The 15,660-nt window shown below is 40.6% G+C and overlaps 3 protein-coding genes across 3 annotated transcripts; 2 read left to right on the forward strand and 1 right to left on the reverse strand.

The window, feature by feature from the left end:
- Positions 1-476: 476 nt before the first annotated feature.
- Positions 477-1,905, forward strand: LOC122084133 (aspartic proteinase CDR1-like). Its single transcript, XM_042652215.1, has one exon. The coding sequence runs from the start codon at positions 521-523 to the stop codon at positions 1,829-1,831; it is 1,311 nt and encodes a 436-aa protein (XP_042508149.1). The 5' UTR covers positions 477-520; the 3' UTR covers positions 1,832-1,905.
- Positions 1,906-2,513: 608 nt separating this feature from the next.
- LOC122072682 lies at positions 2,514-9,463 on the reverse strand. Its single transcript, XM_042637070.1, has 4 exons — positions 7,145-9,463; positions 5,567-6,842; positions 2,714-2,964; positions 2,514-2,594 (listed from the first exon to the last, which is right to left on the reverse strand). Exons 1-4 carry the CDS (start codon positions 9,461-9,463, stop codon positions 2,514-2,516), a joined length of 3,927 nt encoding a protein of 1,308 aa, XP_042493004.1.
- Positions 9,464-12,789: 3,326 nt separating this feature from the next.
- LOC122072691 (aspartyl protease AED1-like) lies at positions 12,790-14,165 on the forward strand. The gene is made up of 4 exons (XM_042637082.1): positions 12,790-12,871; positions 12,920-13,007; positions 13,144-13,215; positions 13,517-14,165. Exons 1-4 carry the CDS (start codon positions 12,790-12,792, stop codon positions 14,163-14,165), a joined length of 891 nt encoding a protein of 296 aa, XP_042493016.1.
- The last annotated feature ends 1,495 nt before the right edge of the window (positions 14,166-15,660 follow it).

The following is a 15,660-nucleotide window of genomic DNA, read 5'->3' on the forward strand; positions in this document are numbered from 1 at the left end:
CGACTGATTGACACCCCTACCCATGACCCCAGTGGGTGATGACTCAGCATTCTATAAGGCTTAGGGTCGATAGCTTGGAATTCCATACCTGCCGATTCCATAGAACTTGTGTTTTGATCACTTTCCTATTTTGGGTTTGGAAAAAGTATCCATGGAGGTTCGATCGATACAAAAGGAATAAAGACATTTTGATATCTTGTGAGTTAGAAGGAAAGTCCCTTTGCCAACTATGGGAAGTCTTACTAACAACGACTAGCCTAGCGTGTCCTATCTTGCTTAGTTTCCCTCTCTACAACTACATATGACAGGTGATTAATGCATCTATTTTTATAACCTTTCAAGATATATATATATTTTTTTTGGTAGAAATCTTTTAAAATCATGAAAATATTAATGTGAAATAATTTTCAATGTTGTTGCTAGCTGTTCCAGACACCACTTTGTAGTAGTTTACCTCTATATATTTATGAATCTTTGCAGTCATCTTCTACTCTCATTCAGCTTTCTTCTTTGGTTAGAAATGGTGACTTCATTTTCACTCTATTCACTTTTCATCTTCTTCTTTTTAACCTTCTTATCATCCATTAACACCGCTGCTGCAAATTCTAAACACCCGCGATTCGCCTTTGATCTCATCCACCGTGATTCTCCTCTTTCTCCACTCTATAATTCCGATTCCACTTTTTGGGACAAAGCTGAGAGATTATATGAAAGTTCAATTGCACGCTATGCATATATATCTTCCAAAGGAATAAGTGGTAAGTACCGAATTGATGTTAATGTTGATAACTATTTCTACCTTGCAAAACTCTCCATTGGCGCACCAGCGGTTGATGTCTTCGCGGTCATAGATACCGGTAGCGATCTTCTATGGATCCAGTGCAATCCTTGCGACCATTGTCAGCCACAGACTGGACCAATCTATGATCGCACCAAATCAAAAACCTATGCCAACGTAACATGCGGCTCTTTAGATTGTGAATTAGATCCCCACATGGATTGTGATAGCAATAATGTGTGTCGTTACAATAGTAAGTATGTTGATGGGAGTTATAGCTATGGCATTATTGCCACTGATGCCCTACTGTTCAGGAACCCTGATGGAACTGTGGTACCTAAGAATGTGGCCTTTGGTTGTGGTATTAACAACTATGTTTCAGCTCAAGGCCAATTGGGTGGAATATTAGGCCTTTCTGCAACTGAAATGTCATTGGTCTCTCAGTTAGGTGGAAATACACACCAAAAATTTTCTTATTGTTTGGGCAATGCAAGTGATCCATCTTCCAAAGGTAATGTGATCATAGGTGGAGATGCACATATTGCTGGCTTCATGACTCCCTTCACATTTGATAATTTGTATCATGTCAATCCTGTTGAAATTAAAGTTGGATCTCAAAGTCTTAATCTTCCTCCGGGGATATTTGGTCCTCCTGGGAATGTGATCTTAGATAGTGGTGCCGTATACACATTTGTACCACCAGAAGTATATAAAATGCTAGCAGATGCTATATCTCAGACGATCAAAAGCTTCAAGGTTAAACCAATACCACCTCCAAGACCAGGGATGTTATGCTACAATGGAAATATTGGCAGAGACTTGAATGGATTTCCAACTGTGACAATTCAATTTCAAGGAAAAGCAGCGCTGGTTTTAGAGAGATGGAGTATTTTCATAGATGATGGAAATGGAAGATTTTGCTTAGCTTTCGCTTCTACTGGTGGTTCCAGTAAGAGAAGCACTATTGGTGCCATGGCTCAACAGTTTTACAATTTTGGGTTTGATTTTAATACAAAGGAATTGTCTATTATCCATTCTGTTTGCATTTACTAAGAAAGATGGGGCTAGCTGGGTTGATCAACTAACCCAACACAACTAAATAAGAAATATTTGCCTTTTGGTTTTTACTTTGTTTTTGTATCAAGTCTCTTTAGTGATGGGTATAAGATGATTTGATATCTTATGAGATTTCTCAGTTTGTTTCATTCTTTTTTTGCTAGAAGTCAGCAAGAGAATATCATTAAATATGAGGAAATAGAGATATAATTGTACAGAACATCCTTGGATCAATATTCCACCTTCGACATTGCCATCAACAGAGATAACGATCCAAACAAAATAAAATATAGAAGAAAATTATATAAACCGATATCTCGGTCTTTGTTGGAAATCCCAATTTATATCATAAGTTATAAAGTCTCAAGGGGGGTTCCAAATTGCAGAGCTTCTATATGTTGCAGCATGCTTTGCCAATTTATCTGTGATTGAATTAATTTCTCTGTAACAGTGAGTAATGTGCCACTGAATATTGTTTAAGTACTGTCTGAAGTTTCTCCATTGTTGTTCAAAGAGCCATAAAATAGATTGATTTCGAATGTAGCTTACAATAGCCTGTGAGTCACATTCAATCCATAGTTTATCTATTCCTTTATCCCAAGCCATTTGCAATTCAATAAAGAGAACAACAAATTCAGCACATAGTTTGTCCCAATTCCTTTAAATTGTGCAAAACAACCTAAAGGAAAGCCCCATCATTTCTTATAATTCCTCCTACTCCACAGCGACCAGGATTACCAAGAGAGCTTCCGTCTATGTTCTGTTTAAAGCATCCAATTCTGGATATTCCCAGATCATTTCCAAGATTTTTTCTGCAAGTGATCTACTAACCATCACCATTAATTTTTTAGTTAAGAGCAGCTCAGCTACAGAGGATACCTGAATTGCTACCTGTGTGGAAAACTCCTGTAGGTCTCGAAGGATAGCAGCTATCACAGAGGATGTGGGCCGTTTTTGACTGTCAAATACCCTTTTATTTCTTTCATCCCAAATGTGGTATGGAATCAGAATTGCTAGCGGAAGCCATAACTTGATGTATTGAATCATCCTAGATTTTCTTCTCCACCATGAAAATAGCTCCTCAATTGACGGGAAGCCACTCCAATGCAAAGAGAAAAAGCTAAGACAAGCTGTCCAGATAGCAGAGGCATACTTAGTTTGCTTCATTCATTGTATCAGTGCATGTACAAATATTAGGGGTGTCAATTGGTTGGTTTTGACTTGTTTCTGTTAATTTGGTTTATTGATTTGGGTGTAAGAATGAATGAAACCAAAATATGAACTAAGAAATTAAGGTCCACTGGTTTCGATTTCTGATCGATTTCTCTTACTGGTTTTGATATAACATGATTGTAGTAGATTCGTTGATTGGTCGATTAATATTGAATCGAAATCAATGGTCAGCCTAGATGGTTTTGACCATGGTAATTAGTAGTATGAGACTCGACTTCAACATGAACTAGTGTTCGCTTTGTTCAGCACACTTGCATTTCGCCTCATATAAGGAAGAGGTCCATGTTAGCATAAGCGCGGCAACATAGACATAACTACCCTTGATCTTATCCACACTCCTTAACCTAACCAGATGAGGGTTAGATAGTTATTTAACTAGGCTTTAGTTAAGTTGAACCATGGTCGAGTTAGCCGTTATAAAATTGGCCAGCTTACCGGCAAGTTGAAGTAGATCCACTAATGAGCAAAGAGTCTACATCTACCATAAAAAGAAGGATGAGGGAACTATTATATAAAGGATCCATAACAGGTCAGGAATGTAGGACTCTAATCAGATCAAGTACTGTATGTTAAGGTTTTAATTCGGAGTTAAGGTTTGACTTAGGCATCGTGCAGGTTCGCATTAAGGCAAGATCGTGTACTAACATGTTTAATAGAGGTTCTGATTGAGCACTTGATCCTGTGTAGGGAAAATGTTTATTTGCAATTTTGAAAAAGGGGACTTTTCAACTATAAATATCCAAATTCAGATAAAAAGGCCAATACTCGAATGGCAAAAGCAATTGCCGTTCATAGAGGATTTGTATCGCTTTAAAAGGTCATCAGAAAATTGGGTCAATTTCATTTCCACTTTACCCAATTCTCTTGATAGAAAGGACAAAGGCTATGTTTGGTTGCCAAGATAATGTGGAAATGTAGGGAACAAGACTATCCAGAGAGCGGAATCCAAATCATGCAAATCTTGCCCTTCCCTTCATTACGTCCAATCTTATTGCCCATGGCTGTATGCCTAGATACCTTAAGTAGGATTCTATTTGGACGATCTGTTGTCCCTTACATGCCTCTTAGTTTTGGCCTAAAATCTTTTTAGACAATTGGTAGCTTTTGTTATCAAAGCCAGGCTGGATGATAACTCTTCTACCCTTCTTTTGCTTTGGAAGTAAAACTCTAGAGTGAAGTTAGAACTTCGAGCTCCATCAAGAAGCAATAAAGGCAAAGGTACAACCACAGAAGACCTAAGGAGATCAGCTAGGATTAAGAATTGCACCAACAAGATTGGACTTGGTCCATCTAAGCAATCCAGCCCCTCTTTTACACCTCCACAGTTTTTAGTAGAGGATAGCTCATCCTTTTGGAAGGAAGGCCAGCCCACTTACAAGGATTTTTCCTTGTGTACTCAAAATATATCAAGGAATTCTTCTATTTGTGGAAACTATATCAGCAATTAGAGGGAAGATTTTTTTTTTTTTTTTTGGCGGGCGCGAGGGGAGAGGACTGCATCATTGCCAACTCACCTAAAGCTCGCACCATTCACGTTTTCATAAAGGCATCTTGCCTATTCACGGTTCTAGCAGTTTGCTGCCTTTTTAATTGCTTTAGTTGCTTTATTTTAAGCAATTTTATTCCTACTCTTGACTAAACCGAGTAGGGCCGTTCTTGGGAGGCCATATTGGCTATTCTACCATAGCCTAGGACATTATCTTAAGTCACAGTCCTAGCACCTAATGGATTTGGGTGTGACACAAAAAAACATCTCAGAATCAATACTTTATGGACAAGAGCGGTATTCGACCCATATTGTCTTCTAGTTAGTATCATACTATTAGTGCGTTGGTGTACGATGTCTTGTATTCTATCGTAGTTTAACCGAGGAAGTACTGATGCAGGGCCCCCCGACAGAACGGCAGTTCAGTTTAACCCAATTTATTTTAAGGCAGTTTTATACTTTTCGGTATTAGGGTTTTTCAATATATATATATTGAAATATATTTTTAAAGACAATTACTTTCTCTGTAAGCAATTCTGAGAGGTATGAGGACGAGCATTGTAACCCTATTCTTTATTGATAATGAAGAAGAATCTCATCTCACTAAGGACATAGGCAATCTTGCCAAACTTCGTAAACCTGTGTACATTTTTTTTTGCTAGAAATCAAAATTGTATTAAAATGGAGAATAAAAAGATATAAGGGTACAGCAAGAAAAAACCAAAGCTAAAGAAAGGACCCCACCTTCGGCATTGCCATCAGCAGGGTCCTCCAAAGCTATCTACAGAATCTAAATCTTGGTTTGGAGAAAGAATCCCATCTAATCTCCTCGATAATATGAGTAGGAAATTCCTCCATGGTTCCAGATAATCCTGTTTTTGCAGCTGATTTTGCAAGGTAATCCGCAATTGGATTGGCTTCCCTGTAGCAATGAGAAATCTTCCAGGATATAGAATTGAGGTAGTGCTGTAAAGAAAGCCACTCTTGCAGGGCAAACCAAGGGAGAGACTTGCCTTGAACAGCGGTGACTACTGCCACAGAGTCAGATTCAATCCACAAGTTTGTAATCCTTTGACCCATTGCATGGCGGATACCATGAAGAAAAGTCATGAATTCTGCATAGTAGTTCGTACTGATGCCAAAGAAATGCTTGAAGGAGAATATAACTTTCCCATTGGAATCACGAATGACACCCCCTCCTGCTCGACCAGGGTTTCCCATGGAACTACCATCAATGTTTATCTTTGACCAGGCGAGTGGAGGCTTGCACCAAATGACTTCAAGAATGGAAGGAGGGTCGCCTGGAACTGCATGCAACCCTAGTTTCCTGCAGCAAAGAAGATCAGCAGTAGTCCGAATGACCCCTTTTAAGTTGAGATTAGACTCCTTGAGCGTTCTCAATATTTTCATGAATAGCAGAGAGGCATCCCTACTCTTACCACCATGCCATCGATGATTCCTTTCTTGCCAAATAGTGTCGGTCACTATAATCAAACCAGCCGCCCAAGGATCCTTTACGGACAAAATTCTTCGCTTTCGATTCCACCAGGATATCAAATCAGCAATGGAGGATTGATCCTTCCAAAGAAGACCAAAACAGCTCAAGAAATTTTCCCAAAGGACTCGAGAAACACTACAATTTAAGAAGAGATGGGGCAGAGTCTCAGCATGAAGACCGCACATGATGCATTTGGAGGCTAAAGAGATGCCTTTTTTCCTAATGATATCATCAGTAGTAAGCTTCTGGTGACACAGACGCCAGCCAAAAGTTGATTGACGAGGAGAGAGGCCTTTCATCCAGACCAGCTCATGCCAAGGAACCTTGGGATTTCGGCGGCGAATATCATTCCAGGCTGAGAAAGTACTGAATTGACCAGAGGTAGAGAGGGTCCAAATACATGTATCTTTTATGTTACCTCTAGGGATATTGATAGTTGAAGCAGCGAGAAAAAAATCTTGAAGAAGAGAAGATGAAACCGTGGGGAAGTTCCACTCATTATTGTCAATAAAGGCCACAACTGTCATGGAGGAAGATGCAAACAAATCATCTCTCAAACCTGCCTTTTGTTGAAAAGATTCAGAGTCAACCCATCTATCTTTCCAGCAGTTTATGGAAACCCCATTACCCACCACCCATCGCTCTTTGCTAGAGACAAGAGACCACATTCTTCGAAGGCCTGGCCAAATGGTGGAAGATTTATACCCTTTCTTAAGCTCCCCATCTTTCTTCAAAAATCGAGCATTAATAATGCTGGACAGGGCTGATGAAGAGTGTCTTATATTCCATACCTGCTTACAGAGAAAAGCTTTATTGACATCCCTTAGACGCCTAATTCCCAGCCCTCCTTCTTATTTAGGCTTACACATTGAGTCCCAACTGTAACTCCTTTGGCTGTTTCAGGATCGCCACTCCAAATGAAATTCCTCATCCATCTCTCCATGATGTTCAGTAAAGAGCTAGGCCACCAGTATACAGAGAAGTTGTGGGACGGCATACCAGAAATAACAGATCGAACCAGCTCCACCCTACCAGCCATGGAGAGGAGCTTTCCTTTCCAACCAGCCATCCTTCCTTTAATTTTATCCATAACCGGGAGGAGAGGTTCACGAGTGACTCTACCCTTGAAAATTTCCACTCCCAGATATTTTGTAGGGAACTTGCAGATGGAGATTCCAAGGGTATCAGAGATGAGTTGCTTTCTATCTAGAGACATCTTCCCCAGAAAAAGTTTACTTTTGTTGAGATTGATTTGTTGACCAGAAAACTGCTGATACTTTGTAAGGAAGTCATGGAAATGTCTGACATATTTGATGGAGCCATTTAAAAAGAAGAAAATATCGTCTGCAAAGAGGAGAAAACCTGGCATTTGGACACCACGAGGACCCTTGATGGCTTGTAGTTTCTTGTCTTGAAGCATAAGGCGGATTCCCCTACACAGGACCTCCTCGGCAAGGATAAATAAAAGAGGGGAGATGGGGTCACCCTGACGCAGGCCTCGCTCAACACCAAAGAATCCAACCGGACCTCCATTGAGCAACACTAAAATTCTGGATGTACGAAGAATTTGATGCAACCAATCAATCCAAGTATCAGGGAAGCCAAACTTTTTCAAGACCTTGAAAAGAAAGCTCCAAGATACAGTGTCAAAGGCTTTCTGGATATCAATTTTTATCCCCATACCTCCACCTCTTGAACACTCAAACATGAGATTAGCTAACTCTGAAGCGAGGCTGATATTAGTCTGAATAACCTTGCCCTTCTGAAAGGCGCCTTGCTCTTCTGAAATGAGTTTAGGGAGGAGAGAAGAGAGTCTTGTAGCCATAACCTTGGACAAAATTTTACAGAAAAAATTTTGCATGCATATCGGCCTAAACTTGTCCAGAGAAGTCGCACCTTCCATTTTCGGGATGAGAACCAAGAAGCTATTATTGATACCTTTAGGAAGGGTTCCAGAGCTGAAAAAATTCTTCACAGCACGGCAAACATCAAAACCAATTAGCTCCCAACAATGTCTGAAGAAAGCACCAGAGTAACCGTCTGGGCCTGGAGAACTATCAGGGTCCAGGTCCCAAATTGCATTCTTGATCTCTTGATCATTTGGGATGGCTTCCAATCCTCTAACGTCAAGCTCGTCAAGGATATGGGGAATGCAGTCCAATAGCGATCCATGGTCAAGGGTGGGGCTGGCTTTATGGATAGCCTTATAGTACTCCTCAACATGAACAGCCAAATCATCCATGCTTGATGTAATAGTACCATCAGTTTTTTGAAGAGAGCAAATCGAGTTCTTCACCCTTCTGATTTTCGCAGATAAGTGGAAAAATCTAGAGTTTCGGTCTCCTTGAGAGAGCCATCTATTTCTTGCTTTTTCTGCCCATAGCTTTTCATGGTCAAGGAGAGCTTTCAAGTATCTGGATTTAGCATCAGCTTCCAAATTAAAAAGATGGTCATCAATACCATAGGAATCTATCTGAGATTGAATTTGCTGAAGATCATCTTTTGCAGCTTTTAATTCCGCATCAAGGTTTGGGAACACCGATCTTGCCCAGCTTCTGAGAATAGGCTTGAGGCGATTCAGCTTAAGAGCAAGAGAAAAAATAGGATAGCCATCCACAGGTTCACTCCAGGATTTATTGACCACATCCATAAACTCCTCATGGTCCATCCAAAATCGTTGGATGCGAAAGGGGCAATTTGCAGGTTTCATCATTGAATCCGAGGTAATGCACAGGGGGGAATGGTCAGAAGAAAACCGCTGCATCACCTCCTGGGTACAGTCATGAAAGTGGTTTATCCATTCTTCATTACAAAAAGACCTGTCCAGAATTGCCAAAACATTCCCACGCTTCCTGTTATTCGTCCAAGTAAATTTATGCCCTTGAGAAGGAACTGAAATCAGGTTGCAAGCATCCACAGCCGCATTGAATTCAGACGCAGACCCAACATTAAAGGCGCCCGGACCCTTTTTTTCGTACGAAAAAAGGGAGGCATTGAAGTCACCTGTAACTAGCCAAGGAGAGGAGCCAATTGGAGTCGCTGCAAGAGCCATCCATAACTCTCTTCTAGAAGCTCGGAAACAACTCGCATGTACAAAAGTTATGTAAATCGAATTGTTTCTCCAATTTATACACAGTGAAATAAACTGGTCAGACATGGAAATAATAGTTGGTTTGGTGAGAGACCTCTTCCAAATGACCCATAGGTTTGGGTTTTTATCAGTGCGAATATTATGAATAAAGCATGCATCATATCCCAGTTTATTAAAAAATAAAGAAGGGAAAGCAGCTACCTCCACCATTGGTTCAGCCAGACAAACCACATCAGGGTGCTTGTCTAGGAGAATATTGCTGAGAGTTGCACGACCAGCAGCCTTCTTTATCCCTCTGATATTCCAGAAGAGGGCACGCATCATAAACATTTGGAAGAGGCAATACGGTCAGACTTTCTAGTCTGCTCCACAGTGAACAATTGTTTTCCTTTTTTTCTTGAAACTGTTTCCATGCCGTGGCATTGTTCCTTCTGGAGGGCAGCAGCATCAATGGCGCCAACTTCCGGGTAGTGGAGGGTGAGATGACCATTATCCATAGCACTTGAAGTAATGGAATTTATCACATGATCACTGTGGACAGAGAGTTGACAAGAGCCAGTAATCAGAACTGGATTAGCCGCACAACCTGGAGAAACCAGAACGCCATGTTCTGGAATTGAGTTAGTCTCAGTGGTTTGGTTCACCATATTGGGTTTGTTTGACCCGTGTAAAGGGACCGAACCATCTCTGTTGCATGGGTCATCCAATCGATCTGCAATTGGATTATTCCTCAAATTGGCTGAGGAAAATCCTTCTAAAATAGGTAACTCAATAGCTAAAATCCCCTCTTGCGTATCCAAGTTTCCATACAAAGCTGGATCACAATTATGGGAGATGGTTGGCAATTTTGAATTTGAATTCTTTCCTATTGAGGGCTCGCCACCATTCCTGCCGGAAACCTCCACACCAGCCGCCCCCAAAGACGACTTCTCCACCCAAACAGCCCCAACAACACCACAAGCATCATCCTTGTCTTTGCGTGCGGCATCGGCGATGCGTTTCTCTTTGCAGTTTTGGATGGTATGACCAAGTTTTTTACAAAAACCACACTTTCCCAAAGCGTCTTCATATATGATTTTTTGTTTGAACCAAAAAAGATCACCTGTTCCAGGTTGTCGCCGTTCAACCTGGATTTCTTCCAACCGCTGCACTGAAGTATCCATCTCCACGAGGACACGAGCAAAGTTCCCTATGGATGCATTTCGTGTTCTTTTATCAATGTCCAGGGGGCGCCCCACAGCTTTTGCCATGGAAAGGAGGATCCGCTCGTGCCAATATTCGAAGGGGAGCCCAGGAAAACGAATCCAGACAAGCTTAGAAATAGGAGAGTTATCATGGATATTAAAATCCGGTTTCCACCGCTGGAAGCGAATAAACTGCCGTCCGATCTTGATAGGACTTTGTTTCCAGATGTTTGTCATGTCTTTCTCAGCCTCAAATTGGAATAAAGTGTAGCCTAATCCCATAGGTTTTATAAAAACCTTCTCTTTAAGTTTCCAAGAATTCACAGCTTCCTTCCGAACTTCATCCAAAGAAATAAACCGAAAATTTATTCTGGCCACCAAAGCAAAGCGATATCGGAGAAGACGTTCCTCATAGGCATCTTGGGGAATCACGATTTTAGTGAGATTTCCGGCATGAATAGGGTCAGGTAGGTCGGCAACATCAGGGAGAACGCCTCCAACCGCCTTAGAGAATGATTTCTTAGGGAGGGAAGAAAAGCCAGTATTGCAAACATCCACAATAGGCACAGCAGGTGCAGGCGTGCAACCTGTTCCAAAGGATAGGCGGGGCTGCAGGAAATCCGTAATGAGCCTCTGCTTTGCGCGATCAGGCGGGCGGCCTCCGGCCAGAATCCCAATCTCCTCCACCGTAGAGTTTCTCTCTCCACTTACCATAGTTTTCCTCAATCCACAGTTCGGCTGGTTTAAAAAGGGTGAATGGAGATACTGTCCGATCTCCCCCTCTCGAAATCAAAACGAAACTGAGAAATCTCCCTCACCCTTCGGACGCCGTGAGAACTTCGGATCTGCTCGGATCTGCTCGGATCTGCTCGGATCTGCTCAGATCTGCACTTCTTCTTCTTCTTCTTCTTCTTCTTCTTCTTCTTCTCTTCTTCTCTTCTTCTTCCTTGCTGCTGGAACAACCGAACCTGCAACTTACCTTTCTCTCCTCTCGCAAAGCATTGCTCAACCCCTCTAATTTCTCTTTGATCGGCTCACCGTTCCTGTTACTAAAGACAGCAAATACTTTCCTGAAAAAACGGCAGAGTTGGTTACCGTTCTTCAAGCAAATAACCAAATCACAAGATCGATCTTCCAAATCTGCAGCCCAAGATGATGGAATGCAAACTCGATCGTCCAAATCTGTTGTCGCACTTCAAGTGTCTCCTTCGACGAGTTGCAGAGGCTTCAAGATCTACAATCAAGTTGCAGAACTGTAGTGGAGCATTTTTCACATCTCTAAACCTCTGAGTATCCAACCCCCCTCAAACCTGTGTACATTGTTTCTTCTTGTTTTTTCCATTACCTTCTGCATCGCTTTTAGGGTTGCGTTTCTACATCAATGGTGTTAGTGTTTTTGTACTTTATGGGGCATCCCTGGGGTTTGCTTAACTTGGGTCTCTTTCCCTTCTTTTTGCTCCTTCATAGTTTTGGGGTTGTCTTGGGGCTTGCAACTGAGAGTCTTAGGGGGTCGCTCACTAGTATTTGTATATCACTTTTTTTTTTTTGGCAATGTAGCCGGTGCCAATGCTGTTTGCCTCTCTCTGTGTCTGGGCGCATCACCACGCTACCAAGAAAGATTATATTTCCCCAAAAGGAAAAGAAAAAATAGCTTTTTACGCTCTTTCGATACTAGCTGCAGAGTCTTGACCATCAAGACACAAACTAAGACTTTCCTAACTGTCATAGCACAGTGGCACAATTGTCCTTCAACTACATATAAAACTTCTACTCTTTCGTAACTGCCCTAGCACATGCATACAATTGTCCTTGGACTACAAATAAACCTTCCCATGAGAAACGTAACTCCATATGCACATGCAATTGTCCTAGCACATGCATACAATTGTCTTTCGGTACTACTTGCATAGTCTTGACCATCAACACAATTTCTGTTTGACTTTCGATTGGTGCTTCAATGTTTCTCGGATGATGCTATAAGCCTACCAAGGTTTATAATGGACTAGGTGTTTTTTCATATATTGTTAGTTTCCCAGCTCTCTAATTCATTCTCCTGTTGATGGCCATGCCGAAGGTGGGAGAAGGAACTAGTTTTTGATTGTTGATTGTTTTTGGTAAGTCCAGCTTGTCCTACACCTTTTAATGTATATGATTTTTTAGCGAAAAAAAACGTCTTGACCATCAAGACATGACCTAAGACTTTCCTAGCTGCCTTAGCACACTGGTACAATTGACCTTCAACTCCATATAAAACTTCTACTCTTTTGTAACTGCCCTAGCACATGCATACAATTTTCCTTCGACTAGATATAAAACTTTCCACACTTTCGTAATTGCCCTAGTACATACATACATACAATTATCCTTCAACTATGTATACCCACTAATAGGAATTTGGATCTGCTGCACGTACTTTCACTTGGACGTACTTGTGAATATTTAACACCTGTCTCTTTCGCTTCCATGAGAAAAATGTTGGATCTTCACATGTACATCCAGGTGAACTTATGTGCAGCGGTTCCAAACTCCAATTATAGTCTGGAAAGTATTTTAGATTTCCTTTCTGTTTATCACTATATGTGACTATTTGCAGTCATGGTTCGCTCTAATTCAGCTTTATTGATTACGTATTCCCTTTCACAATGGCCAGTGCCTTTTCAGTCTATGAACTCTCCATCTTTGTATCCTTCATTTTCATCTCCTTACCCTGTTCAATCATCGATAGTACGGCTACTACAAATCTTAAACACCGCGATTTGCCATAGATCTCATCCACCGTGATTCTCCAATTTCTCCACTCTATAATCTCTATACCAGTTTTTGGGACAAAGCTGAGAGGTTATATGAAAGCTCAGTTGCATACTATGCCTATATAGCTTCCAAAAAAAAGTGACAGATACAGAACTGATCTTATTCTTGATGACTTTGTGTACCTTGCTAAACTCACCATTGGTGAACCAACAGTTGATGTCTTCACTATTGTTGATACCGGCAGCGATCTCTAATGGATCCAATGGAGACCCTGCTACCATTGTGATCCAGAGACTGTACCAATCTATGATCGCACCAAGTCAACAGCCTATGGCAACTTAACATGCAGCTCTTCAGATTGCGAATTAGGTCCTGATATGCATTGTGATAGCCATAATGTGTGAACTTACCACATGAAATATGCTGATGAGAGTTATAGCTATGGCCTTCTTGCCACCGAGATCCTATCATTCAAGGACTCCGACAGAGTTGTTACCGGCAGTGTAAGGGATGTGGTGTTCGGTTGTGGTGATAACAACCATAATTCAGTTCATGGCAAATTTGGTGAAATACTAGGCCTTACTGCAACAGATTTGTCAGTGGTCTCTCAGTTACATTCCATCACAAAACGAAAATTCTCCTATTGCTTAGGCAATGCTAGTGATCCATCTTCTGAAGGTAATCTGATCATTGGTGAAGATGCACATATGATCAAGCTTGTTGGCATTAGAGTGGGCTTACAATTTCTTGATATTCCATCTAGGAATGTGACCTTAGATAGTGGCACCATATACACATTTCTGCCACCAGAAGTATATGGTAAGCTATTAGCTGCAATATCCCAGACAATGAAAAGATTCAAGGTCCAACCCATTCCACCCAGAAGAATAGGGCGGTTGTGCTACATAGGAAGTATTAGCAAGGATTTAAATGGGTTTTCGACTATGACCATTGGTTTTCTAGAAAATGATGAGCTGGTTTTAGAGAGATGGAGTATTTTCATCCAACATGAATTTGCAATATTTTGCTTAGCTTTCCTTCCTAGCGGTGGTCCTAATGAGCCAGGCATTATTGGTAGCATGGCTTAGGCTTCGCTTGGTTGCAAGGGGAATTTAAAGGGAAGGGAAGTGAAATTTTCATACTTAAAAAAGAAATGCTTGTAATTATTATCCCTTGTGATTCAATGTGATAATATAAACTATTTAATTTTTTTAACCATATTTAAATAAATTTTGATTTGGGGACACAAATGTGACTGTATCTATTATGTGTACACTAGATTTGATCACATGAGGTTCTTGAATGAGGTACTGCTAATTATTTGAGGACAAGGTTTTCATCGGATTTTGATTGTTCTCCATATCTAAGAGGTTCTTATCGGTTTTCCTTTTGGTAAAAGAGGTTCTTAATGTTGCAACCATATATTATGGGTTTTGTTTTACTAACAGTTTATGTCTCCTAGATTATATATTGGTGCGTTAGATTCATAGTGTTTAATAGGGAACAAGAGAAATGCTTAGCAAAGAATTTACTTTATATTGCTCATGAGTTATCTTCCATTTTCTAACAAATGAGAGAATAACTCTAGGTCTGGACCATAATTTCTTAAAAATTCTTTCTAGGAAGAAGAAGGTCTACACTTTAAATAGAGTTCCAACATGGACAACAATTAGGAGTGATAATATTTCCTTAAGAAGGAACTGCTGCGTGGAAAGGGAAATGATGATAGTTCTCCAAAATAAATATTTCATAATATTATTAGAGCCATTGACAATCATTGTAATAATGATTATTATTATTTGGGTCGTTGCTGTCCAAGGCCCATAGGCCACTAGGGTGGAAGCCCAAGAGGGTGGCCAAGGCTGGCATCCCAGCTATAAGAGAATAGAAGGCGGCCATGGGGTAGGACTGTGAAAAGGGTGGGGGGAGGGAGAAGGGGAATTACATGATTTCAAGCATCTCATGGGGACAAGTCCAATAAGTGACCTCTTCCTGGGACTTAGACCAAGTCTATCGGAATTAGCAGCCATCATCACCATGCCAAGAGACGCTTTCCAATCCATTATTGGGAAGAGATGCGGAATAACCTTCCCACTTGTGTGAATAAAAAAAGCAAGTAAACAAAAAAATAGAAATTGAAATGGAAACGAAACAAACATAACCAAAGCATATACAAGATTTAACGTGGAAAACCATTCTATGTGAAGAGAAAAATCATGGGTCAACTCCAAGAGCAATCCACTAAAAAATCAAAGCAAAGGATTACAATTTTTATTTCTCATATTTATGCTCGAAACTTGAGACAATCACAAGATTGAGAAAATAAATAACAAGCATTTGAAGATTTACAAGGTTACCTCACATGCCCCTAGTAAGCAAAAACATATTTAAAATGGTGTTCTCATTTTTTTTTTTGATAAGTAACTTTATGTATTGAATTAGAGAAAGAATTACAAAAAAAGGCAACCTCACCCACCCCCTTTAGACAGACCTAAAGAGGGGTAGATAAATCCCTTAACAAGCAGGACAGGCCCTGCAAACTGCCATGTAAAAGATTATACAATCATCTCTTCATTACATTAC

This window comes from Macadamia integrifolia, chromosome 1, assembly GCF_013358625.1.
Source record: "Macadamia integrifolia cultivar HAES 741 chromosome 1, SCU_Mint_v3, whole genome shotgun sequence".
In the NCBI taxonomy this organism is placed as follows: domain Eukaryota; kingdom Viridiplantae; phylum Streptophyta; class Magnoliopsida; order Proteales; family Proteaceae; genus Macadamia; species Macadamia integrifolia.